At 47.6% G+C, this 15872-nt stretch overlaps 2 protein-coding genes across 5 annotated transcripts in view; one reads left to right on the forward strand and one right to left on the reverse strand.

Moving 5' to 3' along the window:
- The window catches only part of CLCC1 (chloride channel CLIC like 1), a 44055-nt gene extending 28245 nt beyond the window's left edge, over positions 1–15810 (forward strand). The window contains exons 10-14 of one of the 3 annotated variants that reach the window (XM_053655853.1): positions 874–1215; positions 2437–6193; positions 7181–7422; positions 12563–12746; positions 12874–15810. In XM_053655853.1, the coding sequence (XP_053511828.1) occupies positions 874–1215; positions 2437–2694 (600 nt within the window). In that variant the 3' untranslated portion in view covers positions 2695–6193; positions 7181–7422; positions 12563–12746; positions 12874–15810. Of the gene's footprint in view, positions 1–873; positions 1216–2436; positions 6194–7180; positions 7423–12562; positions 12747–12873 lie in introns of those variants that run through there. The other 2 variants (XM_037152521.2, XM_053655854.1) reach the window with 2 other exon arrangements.
- The window catches only part of GPSM2 (G protein signaling modulator 2), a 33503-nt gene continuing 23818 nt past the window's right edge, over positions 6188–15872 (reverse strand). For both annotated transcript variants that reach the window (XM_053655852.1, XM_053655851.1), the window contains 4 exons: positions 13614–13790; positions 12804–12963; positions 11960–12177; positions 6188–6616 (listed from right to left, as the gene is read on the reverse strand). In XM_053655852.1, coding sequence (XP_053511827.1) covers positions 6401–6616; positions 11960–12177; positions 12804–12963; positions 13614–13790 — 771 coding nt within the window. In that variant the 3' untranslated portion in view covers positions 6188–6400. The remainder of the gene's footprint in view (positions 6617–11959; positions 12178–12803; positions 12964–13613; positions 13791–15872) is intronic.

Genomic DNA, 15872 nt, shown 5'->3' on the forward strand with positions numbered 1-15872 from the left:
CTTTAGTCTCTGACACTGAAATTAGACGCGAAGCCCGTCATCTCTTGTCATTTCACCTGCCTCAGGAGAAGGCCTCTGCTGCTTCTGTCTTCAAAAAATAGTGCCTCTAGTTTACAAAACATTTTGTTTCTGGGACCCTTGCATCCCTAAGAATTGAAGACCACAGAGGCTCTTATTTATGGGGATTTTATTTATTGATACTTTATAAAGAACTAAAACTGAGGAAATTTTAAAATACCAGTCTGTGCAAGCGCACTGCCCATGAGCCACCAGCAGGGAAGTCGGTGAGGCCCTGGCTGTGTGCTGTGGGCAGTGTGGACCTCCCGGGTCCTCCCAGGGCTCCCGGCCCCCGCCCGGCCCCGTGGAGAAGTGCTGCTGGGCGTTTCCACGGACCGGGACTCAAAACCTGTTGGGTTGCAGCTGTAACTGAAGCCAAGTTTGTATGGTAGTAAAAAAAAGAAAAAAACTAACCTGCAGGAGAACATGGACATAATGATGTACAACTTTGAACAGTTTTCAGCATTTACCGCACTGTGAATGTGGACAACATATGCTGAATTATGAGACAGCACCTTCCAGTGGACATTTCTAGGCTTTAGCACAACTGCCATTGTTATAATGCAGTCAGTTTGTCTAGCTGATAGAAGTGTCTACTTAATACCCTTAATACCGAGTGATTTCTCATTTTCATTGGCTACCCTGTAGTAGAGAAGAGACCCCTAATGAAAAAGGTTAAATTAACATGTTTATATCCACAAATGCCACAAGTTAAATTACATAAAATTGGTTAGTACCCTGAACGAAAAGCCCCTGGTAATTTCGTTACGAGTCAGCCGTTAAGTACTCAGGAGTACGTATATCTTTTCCTTCTAGGGTTTCTGCTACGGTGCTGGGAACTCAGTTCTTCTGCTGAGACCTCTAGGTGGTCGAGGAAGAGAGCCGCCCCAGGCCCTTCAGCCGGGTGACCAGCGCCAGCAGCAGAGAATCGACTGTAAACCCAGTGGTGGAGCAGGTGATGCAGACTCTTACTGTAGGGGCCAGATCGGCCCCTCTGAGCAAGGCCCTTATGACAGAACGTCTGAGGGTAAAAGACATGTTTTGAGAGAGAGAGCCGTTGACTTGAGAACTCACACTGGCCACTTGAGCCCCGAAGTGCTCCGGGCGTTTGATTTTCCAGACACAGAGACGCGAGAGCCTCCCGAGGTGGTGTCCAGTGTAAGTCAGCTGCGGCTTGTTTTCTGTGCCTTTGCTCGAGGCCTCAGCGCCTCCTGTAGAGCCTACGGTTACCTCTGACCTGCTCTGCTCTGTCACTACGGTAAAGTTATTCACAGTCTGTCCTCCTCGCTGTGGTCAAAAGTTAGTCCAGTCTCCTTGAAGAACTGAGATTTGTTTTTCACGTGGAGTGCTCTTCCACGGTAGTTTGTTAGCACAGATGGGAATTCGTATTCCCGTACGAACCAACCACTCAGTGGGCATGACCAACACTCTGCCTTTGGGGAGAGAGGCTGAGCCTCAGCTGGAAGAGGAGGCGGGGGACCAAGAAGCTCAGCTTCCCAAATTGGTATCATTGGCTGGCCACACTGTGCATTCCCCCTGCAGAATGGTGAGGACTTTTCCCCATCATTTTGACTGTTTAAAGGGACATTCACATTTCTGTTTGAGACAAGGATTTGTATTGTCCCTTGCAAAGTTTAAATCGCAAGTGTGAAAGTTTGAAAAATAGTTACAAACACAATAGAGCCAAGGGAATTAAGACTCCATTTCAATGGAGTTAGTATTAGGACAAGTATCTGTGTGGATCTAGGAAACGTGGAGTTGTCCTTTCAGCTTTTGTAGTCAGCGTTGCTCTGACAGTCGCCTCAAGAATCCTCCGGTGACTTCCCGCCCCACTGAGAGTGAACGCCAAAGTTGCCACGTGGCCTGGGGTCCCCGCCAGCTGCCTGCGCCCCACCTGTTCCTGCACTGACCCCTCTTCTCTGCTCCACTCCTGACTAGTCCTTGAACTCAGAGCCTTTGTGCTGGCTGTTCATGACCTGGAGCTGTTGCCCCGACGGGGCCCCCACCGCCCCAGCCCACTTCCAGTGTGATGCTTTGTTTCTTGCCTGGGGTTCTCTCCCCAACCTACATGTGGGTTCCAGCAGGGCATGGGTTTTGTCTGGTCTGTCCCTGCAGTGTCCCCAGCATCCAGAACTTAGCATGTATTTGGACAGCGTTTGTCAGCGGACTGTTCTCACCAGGCAGGAGGAGTTAGCAGTGCGGGTCCCCAGTCCTGACCATTGAGCTGGTCCTGCCGAGCACAGTTCCATGAGGCTGAATGTTTACATCTTTGCAGTTTGCCTGGACTCAGCACTTTGAATGAATTCAGAGTCGCATAGAAACGTGATTAGTATGATTAGTAACCTTCCCGGTGTGTTACGTGTCCCCTGCACTTTCTAGGCCAGAGGGACTAGTGGAGCCCCAGGAGAACACTCACCCCCAGAGAGCAGCACTGCAGGCGGTCGGCCTCCTGAGCTTGCCTCTGGCCCGGAGGCCTCAGGTAGTGTGGACGGTCCAGCAGCAGCGGGGAAGGCCCAGCTCCAGACTGATGCCAAAGGCAGCCCCGAGAAGGACAGCCCCGCCAGCCCGGCAGGCCCGGATGCAGGAGCAGCAGGAGCAGCAGGTGGAGGGGACCCACCCGGCGGCCCACGTGTCTAGAGGAACTCGGACTCGAACCACAGCTTGGAGGTCGTCTTTCTGTGTTGGGATTTTGTGACGTAAATTTTTACAACTATGTCCTATAGATACTTGATACTACAAAGTTGCCAAAGTAAACATTGGTATTTTTACTGACAGAATTAACAAACACACATGTATTTCTGTTTCTTCTGTTTAACTTCTTCCCTGTTTTATCTTCTACTTGATGTTAACACACACACCCCATGAAGTTTGAAGTGTGAATTCTGGAACAGGATCTCATCAGTGACCGTGTGGCAGGCGTCACTAAGTCTGGATAATTCAAGCCAAACGGAACTAGGGTCATTGAGAAAAGCAGTTGGATGTTTACAGACATGTGGGACCCAGGTCACCCCAAGTGTGTGTTGCCTGGGAGGCGTCCTGTGGCAGCTACTTTGGTTGAGCTAGTCTGTTTCCAGAAGGGGCAGGTTCTCACACGCCACGTGGCCACGTTGACTCGCCGTGTCCTGCCGCGTCTCCAGAGCCGTGGAGTCCGAGTTAGCAGCTCCCACGCTCTGTGCAGGCTGCTCACAGGGGCGGCGGCTCTGTGGTGTCGTGTCCTCCGGCATCTCTCAGCTCCCAGCTGTTCAGGCGCTGCTTCCTCACTCCTGTTATGTTTTCCCGAGCGAAGACAAGCTAAAGGATGCCAGGGGTCTTCAGGGAACGTAGGTTGTTGAGGTGGCAGTCCAGCTTTCTACAGTGAGGGAACGCCCAGGGCGGCTTTGCTTTTCCCCGCCAGGTTGAAGTGCCCGGGCTCGATGAGACCTGCTTTCCGGCCGCCAGGGTCCCAGCGGTCGAGACTGTTTGTATGAGAGCGAACCCCACTGTTGGGGCCACCGCGAGTCCTCGTGTCTGGGGCTTTGGGCCTAGAGGAGGAGCCGTGATGGGGGGAGCAGCGCAGGGTGCTCTCCTTCGTGGTGGGCGGGCGACACGCTCAGCACTTCAGCTTACTCTGGTCTTGTAAACTCTTCCTCATTTTAAACTGAAAAATGTATGTACATTTTGCTGGGACCTAGCTAGAAGGCAAATTCCACATGCATTTAGGTGTCCTGATTTTAACCTTCACACTAAAAGTTATGCCCAGCTGCTCACTATGAGTAACAGACAGGAATATTCTTAAAATTTTCCCTCAGGTATTTGTTTCAGAAAAAGACTTATTCAGAGCATTAGCTTTCTGATACATTATTTTTTCTGATTTTATTTTGCAGTTAGAGTTCTCACTCGATACTGTTTTCTGGTAGGTTCGGGTGGACGGTGTAGTGGTTAGCCAGTCGTACGCTTTGTGGAGTGCTCCCCCACCCTCGAGGTTTCCAGCGCCCACCCGGCCCTGTGCAGCGTCGGTCAGTCTTAGCCGTGTTCCCTGCGCTTCTGGTGCACTTTGCACAGGAAATGTAGAAAAACTCCTTTCTTTGGCTCCTCGAAGCATCACTTAGATGCCTTTAATATTTTATGTTAATATTATCCACTTTAATGTTGCAAAAATCTTTAGTGTTTCATCAGAGAGGTGGTCATTTTTTCCAAAAAGTGCAAGAAGAATTGCGTGTAAAAATTTGTTACTGGGCCAGTAACAAAGAGCTGACAGGACGCCCGCAGTGTGGAATGGGCGTGTGAGCTGGTCCGCTGGGGGCTAGGCCTCCGGACTGACAGGCGGCCGGTCCCATTCCCCCCCCCCCCCGTTCTGGAGGGGCGGGGCCTCGGCTGGTGGACAGAGGGGGCTGGTGTGGCCCGCGCTCCTGACTGCTGTCCGCCAGTCCCAAAGTGAACCTGTCACAAAAACGTTTCAGTGACATGCTGTCTCCGTACTCTGCCATTACAGATGACCGCTTGGGGGTGAAATCTGCGCTAACAGGTAGCAAGGCAGCGTGCCTGCTGGGGGCTGGTGACGGGGGTTCAAGGAAGACTTACTGGAGCAAGTCGGGAATGTCAAGGCCAGATTATGACTAGAAGAGAGAGGCTTGTTGATTTTCTAGCCAACGTTTATTGCTGAAATCAAGGATTACAGTGACAGGCTTTGAGGAGAATCAGAATGGGGTAGACAGCCTTTGAAAACAATCTTAAAATGGAATAATGTGGAATGTTTACAGGACCTAAAACTACCATATACACAAAATAAACACTTATTTTTTTATTACTGGTAGGTTTGCTTGTCTTTGTTTGATATTTTTACAAGAAAAAGCCCCATGAAACATAGGTGCATTTTTAGAAGGCGGCTTTAGGACATTATACCCCATATAGAATATGTAAGTCATAACATCCAGAGGCTGGGTACTTTTAGTGAAATTTCTGATGAATGTTTTTTATCCTGAGTCCTTAATGTAATTCCAGATTGTGTAACTTTTTTTTTTGAACATTGGCTATTTGGAGAAGTGGTTCTCACGGTTCGCCCATCAGAACCACCTTAAGGACTTGTAGGAAGAGCCCTGGACGCCTCCCAGGTGTGCAGAGCCAGCGGCACCGGAGGTGAACGTGCTCAGACCTGGTGCAGGGGTCGGCGTTGGCCATGTGCGGTGGCGTGGGATCTGGGCTCTGTCTGTCCTTGTCGCCATGTGTTTGCTTCGTCGTGCCCTACTAGGCATCCTTGTGAACTCTCTCTAGTTTCTGGGAAGACGCTGAATGACCACTGAGGTCCTAACCTCCATCTTTCTTACTGAAGTTTGATGTGTTTTTATCTGTTTTCTCTCTTCATGGCTAGGTTCTTGACATAACAACCTAGTTTGGGTTTTTTTTTTAAACACCAGGTCCTAAAAAAGTCTTGCAGATGCGATTTTGAATCATACATACATATCTATGTGTGAACACAAGTGGTCACGCAGCACCGTTTGGTCAGCTGTGGACCAGTCAAGATGGCACCGGTCACACGCGGCTGTAATGGTCCCGGAACGTCGCCTCTGCCCGTGATGTCGCGGGCACCCCAGCGTGGTTCTGCAGCCGGCTGCTCCCATGTTGTGGCTGCACCTGCTGCGCCACCTCGGAGTCGGCCCTGCAGCTCCTCAGCGTGTGGCCGTGTTCTCCGTGTTGGCGCTCACTGGGCATTTCTCAGAGCCTGTCCCTGTCGGTAAGTGGCTTGTGACTGTTTTCTCATTAAGCAAAGAGCCCACGCAAGCGTGGTAAAAGAAGTTTATTTCTGAAGTCTCTTTATAATGGCATTGGCCTAAAAATATATTGAAGTTAGACTTTCTTGGGGGAGTAAACCTAGTTTTGTTTTTTAAAATGAGATTATGACTTTTTTACATATTCAAGTACATTATTATAAGACAGCATTTCTCTCTACATTGATGATTATTTAAAAAATGCCATTGTCAATGAAGACTTTAGAAAAACTACCTGATCGAGAGGATTAAGTTGTCCTCCAGGATTCCTTTAATCTTCTACTTTACAACACAGGTAACGAAAGGCTCTGACAAGTCACCAAAGAACAGTCCTCAGCAGAAATCACACAAGCTGATGAAGCACCTTGTGAGACACCAGCACCCTGAAGCACGTGAGTGTCCCAAGTTCATTAACACCAGACCACAACAGTTAAATATTTACATCATTCTCAAAACATTGTAAGCTGCATTACAGTGCTATCATTTCTCCTTTTAAGGAAAAAGAAATAGGTTAAATTTCCTTGCAGTGTTCTGAAAGGAAATAGGGACACTTTTTAAAAATCTATTCATAGTAACTAGTTGTTTGCTTATTTTTTCCCTCAATTTTTAAAGTCCAATGGATCATTGCTTCGCAAACAGTCCTTTAGCCCAAGTTCAGTGTCTCTGTTTTGATCTCTTTGTAAAAGAACTCTCTGTTCGTCCATTCGTTTTGCCTGAGACCGCAGAATAAGGCTAAAAAAGTCCTCATCTGGTACCGTCGTCCCCTTCGCGGCGGCAGGTGGGGGGGCGCATCTCTGGTCGTCGAGTCTGGACCCCTGCGAACACACGAGAAGAGGTTAGGACACAAGCGCTGCAGGGAAGGAGAGCACCGAGCTGTGTGTGCACCTTTCACGGCAGGAAATGTAGCTTTAGACACTTCCTATTTTTGTCTCTACCCAGAACTTTGCTTTATCTTTAGATCTGCAACCCAGTAAGTTTTTCCTTTAAATTGGCTTATATAACAAAGATCAGACAAAAGCAGAGCACAGCTTTACAGCTTTGGAAGGACTGAGACCAAGGTCAGCCGTGTCCAAGCTGACAGTTGGAGACTGGGGCCTGACCAGGTCCTTGGAAATGCCTTCCTGTGGAACCCCCCCCCACACACACACAGCTGGCTCACCCCTCTTCACCGCTCCTGTCATCGTTCTCGGTAATGGCGTTGTCCTCCAGTCACCCAGCACTCGGCCCTTCACTTCCTAGACCTGCCCTCCTCTGGGGTTTTCACTCTCCTGCCTCCTGCGTTAGGTCACGTGGTCATAGGCCAGACTGTCATTCTCGATGATGGCAGGGCTTTCAAAGACAGGGCTTCACACGTCCCATGCTGCCTCCTGTTTTTCCAGGTCATGCTCTCTGGTAGTCCAGTAATGTCTTTAATTGTGACGAGAAACGTAACACAGAAGCTGCCGCAGCAAAACCACCTTTGAGGGTACAGTTCCGTGGTGGTGAGCAGCCACCCTCACCCTCCGCCTCCACAGCAGCTCCCGTCCTGCGACACTGAAACCCAGCCCTAAATGGTGACTGCCGTCCCACCCAGCCTGCAGCTGCCAGGGCTCTCTGCTCCCGTGCCTGCTCGTTCCTCAAGGTCCGTCTTGTGTGTCCTGCATTTTTAAGGGGGGGAAATACTCCTTTCTGTTCACACACCACATTTTACCCATGAACCTGTTGATGGACTCTTGGCTTCATGTCCCTGCTTTTCATTTGTTTTGAGCGTATACTCTGAAGTAGGATTGTTGGGTCACGTGGTGGTTCCATTTTTGATTTGTTCAGGAACCGCCATACTCTCCCCACACCCTGTCCCACACGCAGTGGCCACGGGGCTCATGTCCGGTCTCTCTGATAGTCGCCATCCTGATGGTGTGACGTTGTATTCCATTGTGAGGTTTTTTCTCCCAAGATTTTCTTTATTCACTTTTAGAGAAGGAGAGAAATTGGTCGCCTCTCACGTGCCCCATGCAGGGGACCTGGCCTGCAACCCAGGCATGTGCCCTGACTAGGAATTGAACTGGCGACCCTGCGGTTCGCAGCCCACACTCAATCCACTGAGCTACACCAGCCAGGACCCAATGGTTTTGATCTTTGTTCCTCTAACAATCTGGGGAGGTGAACATCTTTCCCTGTGGTTATTGGCCTTTTTTTAAATTTTTTTATTGATTATGCTGTTACAGTTGTTCTATTCCCCTCCACCCTACCCCCCACCCCCACCATTACCCCCCCTTTGGTTATTGGCCTTTTGTAGATCTTCGGAGAAATGTGTTTTGGGGTTCTCTGCCCATTTTTGAATGTTGACTTTTTGCAGGTCTGTATATTCTGGATTAGTCCTTTGTTAGTTACACTGTTTGCCGACATTCTCTGTGGCTGCCTTTCTACTTTGTTGGCAGTGTCTTTTGATGTACAGAAACTTTACATTTTCACGAGTCCAACTTGTCTTTTTACCTCGTTACGTGTGCTTTAGTGATGTAACCAAGAAGTAATTGGCAGTCCAACACTGTGCAGCTTCCCCTTATGTTTTCTTCAGAAACTTTTATAGTTTAACTCTTACCTTTAGGTCTTTGATCCATTTTGAGTTAATTTTATGTATGGTGTCAGGTAAGGGTCCAGCGTCTGCCTCCGTTGCTCCTTACCCAACGGTGGCCTTGGCGCCACTGTGAGCATTTGACCTCGTGGGTCTGGGCTCTGTTGTCTGTCCTCTCAGTCCTCATGTCCGTCCCTGTACTGCCCTGACGGCTGGGGCTTTGAAATCAAGTGTGAGTCTTCCGACTCTGTGTTTCTTGCTCAAGACTGCTTTGCTTATTTGGGTTCCCTGTGAATTTCAGGGTGGAGTTTTGACTGACACTGTAGATGACATTCTGGTGGTACTTACGTTTTTTTTTTATAATACTAAAAGTCTTCCACCCCAGGAACACCAATGTTAATTTATATACTTATTAATTTCAGAAATGTTTTGTAGTTTACATTGTATGAGGGTTTTTTAAACCCTTTTTGCTGCTATTGTTAGTGTACAGAAACAACTGGTTGTTTGGAACTGGTTGACTATATCCTGTTACTTTGCTGAATTCGTTTAGTTCCATTTTTGGGGGGTGTGAAATCTTCAGGATTTTCTAACATAAGACTGTCACCTCTGAGTGAAGATAGTTTTACTCTTTCCAGTTTCGATGGCCTTTGTTTCTGGCCTGCCTGCTCTGGGTAGAACTTGCAGGGCCACCCTTCCTGTCACTGGTGTGGGAGGAAAAGCTTCCAGTCCTTCACCAGTGATTACGACGACAGCTGTGGATGTTTCCGTAGTTTCCTGATAGTGCTGGTTTGAGTGTTTTTGTCCTCTGTGAATTCTGTCAAATGCTTTTTATGCATCAGTTGAGATGATCAGTGGTATTTTCTTTTGTTCTACTAATGTGATAAATTACACTGATTGACTTCCATGTGTTGAATCATCCCCGATTTCCAGGAATTAATCCCACCTGGTCACCTTTTAATGTGCTGCTGGGTGGTTCCTTGATTTCCGCATTTATGTTAAAAAAGGATATTGGTCTGTCATTTTCTTACAAGTGTCCTGTTAGATTTTGGATCAGACTGGTCTCATAGGAGGACTGCTAAGTCACAGGAAGTGTTCCTTTCTCTTCAGTTTTTTTGAGAAGCACTGATACTAGAATTCATCTGTGCTGGCATCAGGTCCAGGGCTTTTTTATTACTGATAGAATCACCTTACAAATTAGTCTATTTTACATTGCTTTATATTTCTAGTTATCTGTTCATTACATCTAGGTCATCCAGCTTATGTATATATAATTACTCAGTTTTCTCTAATAATTTTTATTTTTGTAGAATCAGGAGTAATGTCCCACTTTCTAATTTTAGTAATTTAAGCACTGTCTTTTCAAATAACCAGCATTTGTTTTGTCTTTTTCTGCTCTTTATTTTCTTCCTTCTCCTCAAGTTATGAACTTAGGTTATGGGTTTAGGACCTTTCTTTTTAATGTAAGCATTTACATATGTAAATTTCCCCGAGCACTGCCTCCTGTTTTAGAATATTACGTTTTCATTACTCTCTGGGTTTTCTAATTTCCAGAAATTTGTGAATTTTCTGCTTTTACTTTGATTATTGCTTTTAAGTTCATCCTATCAGTGGCTGGAGAAGATACTTTGTATAATATCTAAATACTGCCCACCCCACTACACAGTGTTCTAATGTGTCTTATTAGATACGGGGTAGGAGGTGTTAGTCCCCAGCGCCAATCTCTGCTGCAGTTACACGGATGGTCTGTGTCACTCCGAGGTATTTGGCTCAATGTTTTTTGAATTCAGTGGAATCACAGCTGCTTTTCACTTTGACACATTTCATTTCCTTCTCCTTAGATCCTCCATTACTACTTGGCACATTCTGATCTCCAGACAAAATACCAACCTTGAATGAATCTTTCTTTCCCTTTCCTTAAGCAGCCAGTTATGACTGGAGAAAATACACAATTGTACTGAACGTAACGTCAAGTGAGGCCTCAGCACAGGTCAGCAATACTTATTTACTGGTTAATATGCTGTGTTTTTTCCCCCAAAGTCCTAATTTACAGCAGCTCTACTTCTTACTGTGCTGAGAAAATGAAAGCAGTCAGAGAGTCCTGCTTGCTCCCAGTTCTGCTCTGCAGCTGTTCCATGTTCTGCTGCAGCCCTGGGTCCCTCTCCGCTAGGTCGTTTCCCTCCACAGACACGTGACGTGGTGTGACCTTCCAGAGTAAGAAAACCCCCGTTCCCTGCCAGCTAACGACTCACTTCTTGCTTTCCTTCATAAGCACGATTGCTTGCAAACTACCTCCCTTCTTGCACTGTTGCTCTTTCAGCCCACGCAGCCCTTTGTCCCTGTGGTATCACTAAAACAGGATTACCAAATCTGAGAGCTCAGGCAGCATCCGACAGCTGAACTCTCCTCGGTCCACCTGCTGCCCTCAGCTTTACTGCTCTCGGGTCTTCCTCCAACTCCGCCCGATTGCTGGCTTCCTGCCCCACGGAACTTCGCGGTGCCAAGGGCTCCGTCTTGTTTCTCATCTGTTCCTCAGCCATCATCTTTGCCCAGGGCTTTAATACTAGCGATCTGCTGGTAACTTCTCTCTTGAGAAGGCAACTGGCTATCAAAATCTGACCCCAACTTGAATGTCTCCTCAGGTATTCTTAATTTACATTTCTAAAGTAGAACTCTTGCTTTTCTCCCCAAACTGTTTCTCCTCTGTCTACTCCATGTCATTACATGACCCCATTCACTCAGTGTTCAAGCTAAAAAGCTAGGAGTCACCCTTTGTTCTTGCACCCACTGTCCAGTTGAGCAGGTCCAGCCTATCCATCGAAACTGCAGAACAGACCCCTCATCAGACCACCGTCTTTCACCTGAGCTAGTGTGAGAATCAGCTGGGAAACTACCGCGGTAACAACCCTTCGCCCCTTTCAAAGCCAGCCAGGCGGTCCGCCGAGCCCAGGGGTGTCTCCCCCTTGGTCACTCCACGCCAGTCATACCGACCACCTTACCATTCCTTCAACCTGCTGACAGGCTTTTGGGGACTGGCTGTCTCTTTGTGGAATGCTCTTCTCCATGGCTGACCTCATTCAGGTCTCTGTCCGAACGTCAACCCAGAAACATCTTCTGTGACCTACATCAGACACTCCTCCAGCCACTACCCCTGTGTCTTGTCTTAATTTTCTTATAGAAGTGTCAGACCTGACATAATACACACACACTGAGTCCAGTGTCCAGAGGTGTTCAGTAACTTCTCCAATATATAGTTGCTATCATTATCTTTTTATGAATGAGACAGATAAGAAATGGGGTCAGGCAGAGGAAGTGTCTTCTTAGTGAAAATACTGATTTTTTTTTTCTCCCTCTCTCCCTAACCACACCGGTTGGCAGTCACTGCAACAGTTGAAATGTGAAGGCTGCCTACACGGGGCCCTCGTGAACTTGCTCACTGGCTGCTCCCGTGCTGTCTCCGAGCACCGGGTGGGGAGGGGCACCTCAGTCAGCAGCCCCTCAACTCACCCGCCCAGACAAGCAGCTGAGTGAGCCCTGCGGAGAATTCTAAGATGGCCAAGGCTCCCCACAGCACCCAGCCACACCCAGAGAGGCAAAAATATGCACATACTTGACATTTTACCAGGATGTCAAAGAAGTCTTCATCGGGCTCTTTGCTGTCATCGGTCATCAGGTGGCTCAGGACTGACTGGTTGTTCTTCTGGGTCAGGCGAAGCCCTGGCAAGTTACTGAAACTGGCCCTCTGGTCGTCCAGGCGGCGGCTCTGGGAGCTGGCAAGGAGGTCTAGGAACTCGTCTGTGTTCGGGGACACCACGGGGACAGACGGTGCTGGGAATAGGACAGACCACCCAAAGGTCATACCCTGCTGTGCTCAGTGCCACTGCTGAGCCCTGTCACTGATGGGGGAGCAGTGCACCCCGGAGAGCCCCCAACGATCCATGTGGTGGTGGTTCAGGGCTGACAGCATCCCTGTTACCTGATTCCGGGACCCAGGGCTGCGTTTTAGAAGGTACATAGCAGTTGCTGTCCCAGGTCGAATGGGACAGGGCTCCAGGCCCTGGGCAGGAGCCATATAGCTCAGAGCTTGGCCCTGTGGGCCAGGCTCACTCTCCTTCTAGGAGCCGAGACAGGAAAATTTCAGTCTCCTGTTCTCTCTAGATCCTGTTAAGGCTTAGGCAGAAGTTTCTCTTCAGGCTTTTCTTCTTTAATCTAGATGTGATGCATTTCACACCAAAGGTGTGCAGAACTGCAGCTTTCTTCCCAAACCCAAAGAAGTGAGGGAGGCAGTGGGACAGCAGAGGGTGCACTGGACACGAAATGCAGCTGAGCTCAGGAAGTGACAGAAAACCCTGTAGGAAGACCAGCACTGCAGACACGCCCGGGGGACTCGGGCTCAGGTACTGTATCTCCTCAGAACTAAATTCTCGAATTCGGGGTGAGCATAGGTCACTTACGTTTCAGTGCCCCTCTCGGGGGAGTGGGCACAGCGGCGCCCGCAGGGGTCCCACGGCTTGTCTCTTGCAGGCAGCACCTCTGGTCGTCCATCCGGTTGCTTTGAAATCGGCTTAATAGGTCAAAAAACCCTTCGTCTCCAATAGTCTCTGCGCTGAGTTTCTGAAATATTGAGAGAAAAATCTAAATATTTCAGCATTATCCTCAGATCATCAATGGAACAACATCTCAATACACTCAAATGCAAAATGGAAGGATTAAAACTCAAAATGGACGTTTACTTTCTAAAAATACCAGATGGCAACATTATCAATAAAGAGATGTTTCAATCCAACAAGAAGCATTTCTGGTATTTTAGCTTTTACTCCTTATGTTTCTGAGGCTTAAGAAACGCCGCTCAGATTCAGGGGCACCACTTCAAATCCTGAATGAGTTACGTGGCTATCACTGATGCAGCGCACCCCCCGGGCTCCAAGCCTCCCCCTCGCTTCGGTGCCACTGTTAAGTGCGTGTGGGGGGGGGCATCTGAACACCAGCAGTGCCAAACCGTGACCGGCTAACAGGCAGGGAGTGTGGAGACACTGGACAAAGATGAGTCACGTGCCAGGCCAGTCGGAGCGGAGCAGCGTGAGATTTCGTCCCACTACTCAGAACGGTGTGCACTTTAAAACGTGAGTTGTTTTTTCTGAAGTTTTCCATTGAATATTTTTGGATTACAGTTGACCATAGGTAACTGAAGTCTTGGAGAGCAAAACATGGATGAGGGAGGGACTACCATACTCACAATACTTGAAAACTTATTTTAAACATACCCTCTGGGAATTCGGAATTCGGTGCTCAATGGAATTACTGGCATCTTGGAGAACTTTAGTGGAGGAACTAGTTTTGTATTTTTTCCCCTTCAATCTGTTGACAAAGAGGAGCTTTGCAGAAGGTTTGGCAATGAGAGGTTTTTGTTTAGCAAGAATTTCACTGTTCCAGTTCTGTACCTACAAAATGATAAACGTAAATGTAAAGCAGGATGGAAAAAAACACCAAAACTACCTCTGATTTCCTATAATACTAACCTGCCATCCACTCATTTAGTCATGGGGGGGAGGTGAGACTTAGATCTTTTAATAACTTCCTTCTTGCCAGGATAGTTCACTATTTTCAATAGCTTATACCAGATACATTATCCTGTGGATTTCTCATCATCAGAACAATATGGTAGCTTATAAAAACGTAGGAAGAGCCTCACTGGCCTGTGTGGCTCTGTTCAGGGTCATCTCACAAACCAGAGTGTTGCCGGTTCAATTCCCAGTCAGGTCACATGCCTGGGTGACAGGTTTGTTCCCTGGTCCAGATGCATACACGGGACAATGGATTGATGTTTCTCTCTTTCTCCCTCCTTCTAAAAATAAAACCTTAGAAACCTAAGAATAAGAAAGTTTGGCAAATCCCATAATACTGGAATTTAAATGACCAGAGAACTTAAAGTTTTATTCTGAATGCGAATTACTTATCTATTACAACTGGAAATTTTGGCCGTATGTAAAATTTTTTTAATCCTCATCTGAGGACACCCATTCACGAATTTTAGAGAAAGAAACACTGATTGCCTTCCACCCTGTACGTATCCCAACCAGGGGTCAAACCCACAACTTTTTGGTGTGCTCCAACACGGAGCCACCTGGCCAGGGCAGGTGTGATGTAACGTTTTAACTGTAAAATTTAGTATCTAAAACTCACAGCAGTAGCATTTTTTGTTAGTACACTGTACTGTTTTCACTAACAACACTAAATTCTCAATAGGCAAAATAACCGAATCAGAAATTGACATGAGCTGGTTTATACATACATAACAATCTTTTTCTAAATGGTAAAATAGATATAAATTTTTTTAGACAGGAAGGGGAGAGAAACATGAATGTGTGGTTGCCTGTTGTAAAAACTGGGCAGGGAACCTGGACAGACATTTCTCCCAAGACCTAGAGACACCAGTTCAACTACACTAATCAGGAAACAAATCAAAACCACAATAAGATACCAGCTCACACCTGTCATAATGACTGTCATCGAAAAACCCAATAACCAGTGGCTGGAAAGGATGCATTGAAAGGGACTCCTCATTGCAGACTGGCGCAGCCACTGCGCAAATAGTGGAGACCCCCCCAAAAAGTTAACGAGAACTACCACATGCCCCAGCAGTTCCACTTCCGGGTGTGTATCCAAAAGGAAACGAAAGCACTTTGAAAAGACACATGCACCTCTATGTCCAGCGCAGCACTTGTTTTCTTTAACAGTAGCCAAGACAAGGAAGGAACCCGGGTGTTGACTGATGGGCGAAGCAGAAATCGTGGTAATTACCGTTTATGCACTGCACCGACAGTGTTTTGGCCACAACCACAGACCACGTGTACAAAGGTGGCGCTGTAAGATTTCAGGGGAGTGGACAGCCCTATCGCTCCACATCACTCCCTTGGGTGTGGAGGGGCTGGCACAAGCGAACCTGCGTTTGCCTGTCATTGAATACAGCACCTACAATTGTGTGCGGTGCAGAATACTTGACAGTAAATGACTGGGGCTGCTTTGTGTCGTCTTGTTTTTAGTGTACTCTTCCCACTTAGAGAGCTTGCTGCCAAACACTGCAGCACCTCATACGTCTGTTCACGGCATCAGTTTCTCTTGCCCTCGATTGAATCTCCTACTGTTTTGTGCAGTAAATGAGCTGTGCCGTTCAGCCCAGGTGTGCGGGGCCCACACAATATAGTGCATAAGTCTGCACAGGGAAGGCACTGCCTGACAAAACATTTCCACAGGCACCCGGCCCGCAGAGCCGCCCAAGATCATGCTCACAATGGAATATTACTCAGCCATAAAAAAGGATGGAGCACTGCTGTCTGTGATAATGCAGATGGGCCTTTAGGGCAGTATGGTAACTGAAATAATTCAGAAAGATACCACCACGTGATCTAATTTGTATGTGGAATGCAAAAAAAAAAAAGGCAAACCATCCCCACACTCACAGATGCAGAGATAAGATTGGTGGTTGTAGAGGCGGGGGTGGGGGGGAGCCAAAAGGCGCACAC

The sequence above is a fragment of the Artibeus jamaicensis genome, unplaced genomic scaffold, assembly GCF_021234435.1.
Source record: "Artibeus jamaicensis isolate MK-2021 breed Jamaican fruit bat unplaced genomic scaffold, CSHL_Jam_final scaffold_1689, whole genome shotgun sequence".
Classification (NCBI taxonomy): Eukaryota; Metazoa; Chordata; class Mammalia; order Chiroptera; family Phyllostomidae; genus Artibeus; species Artibeus jamaicensis.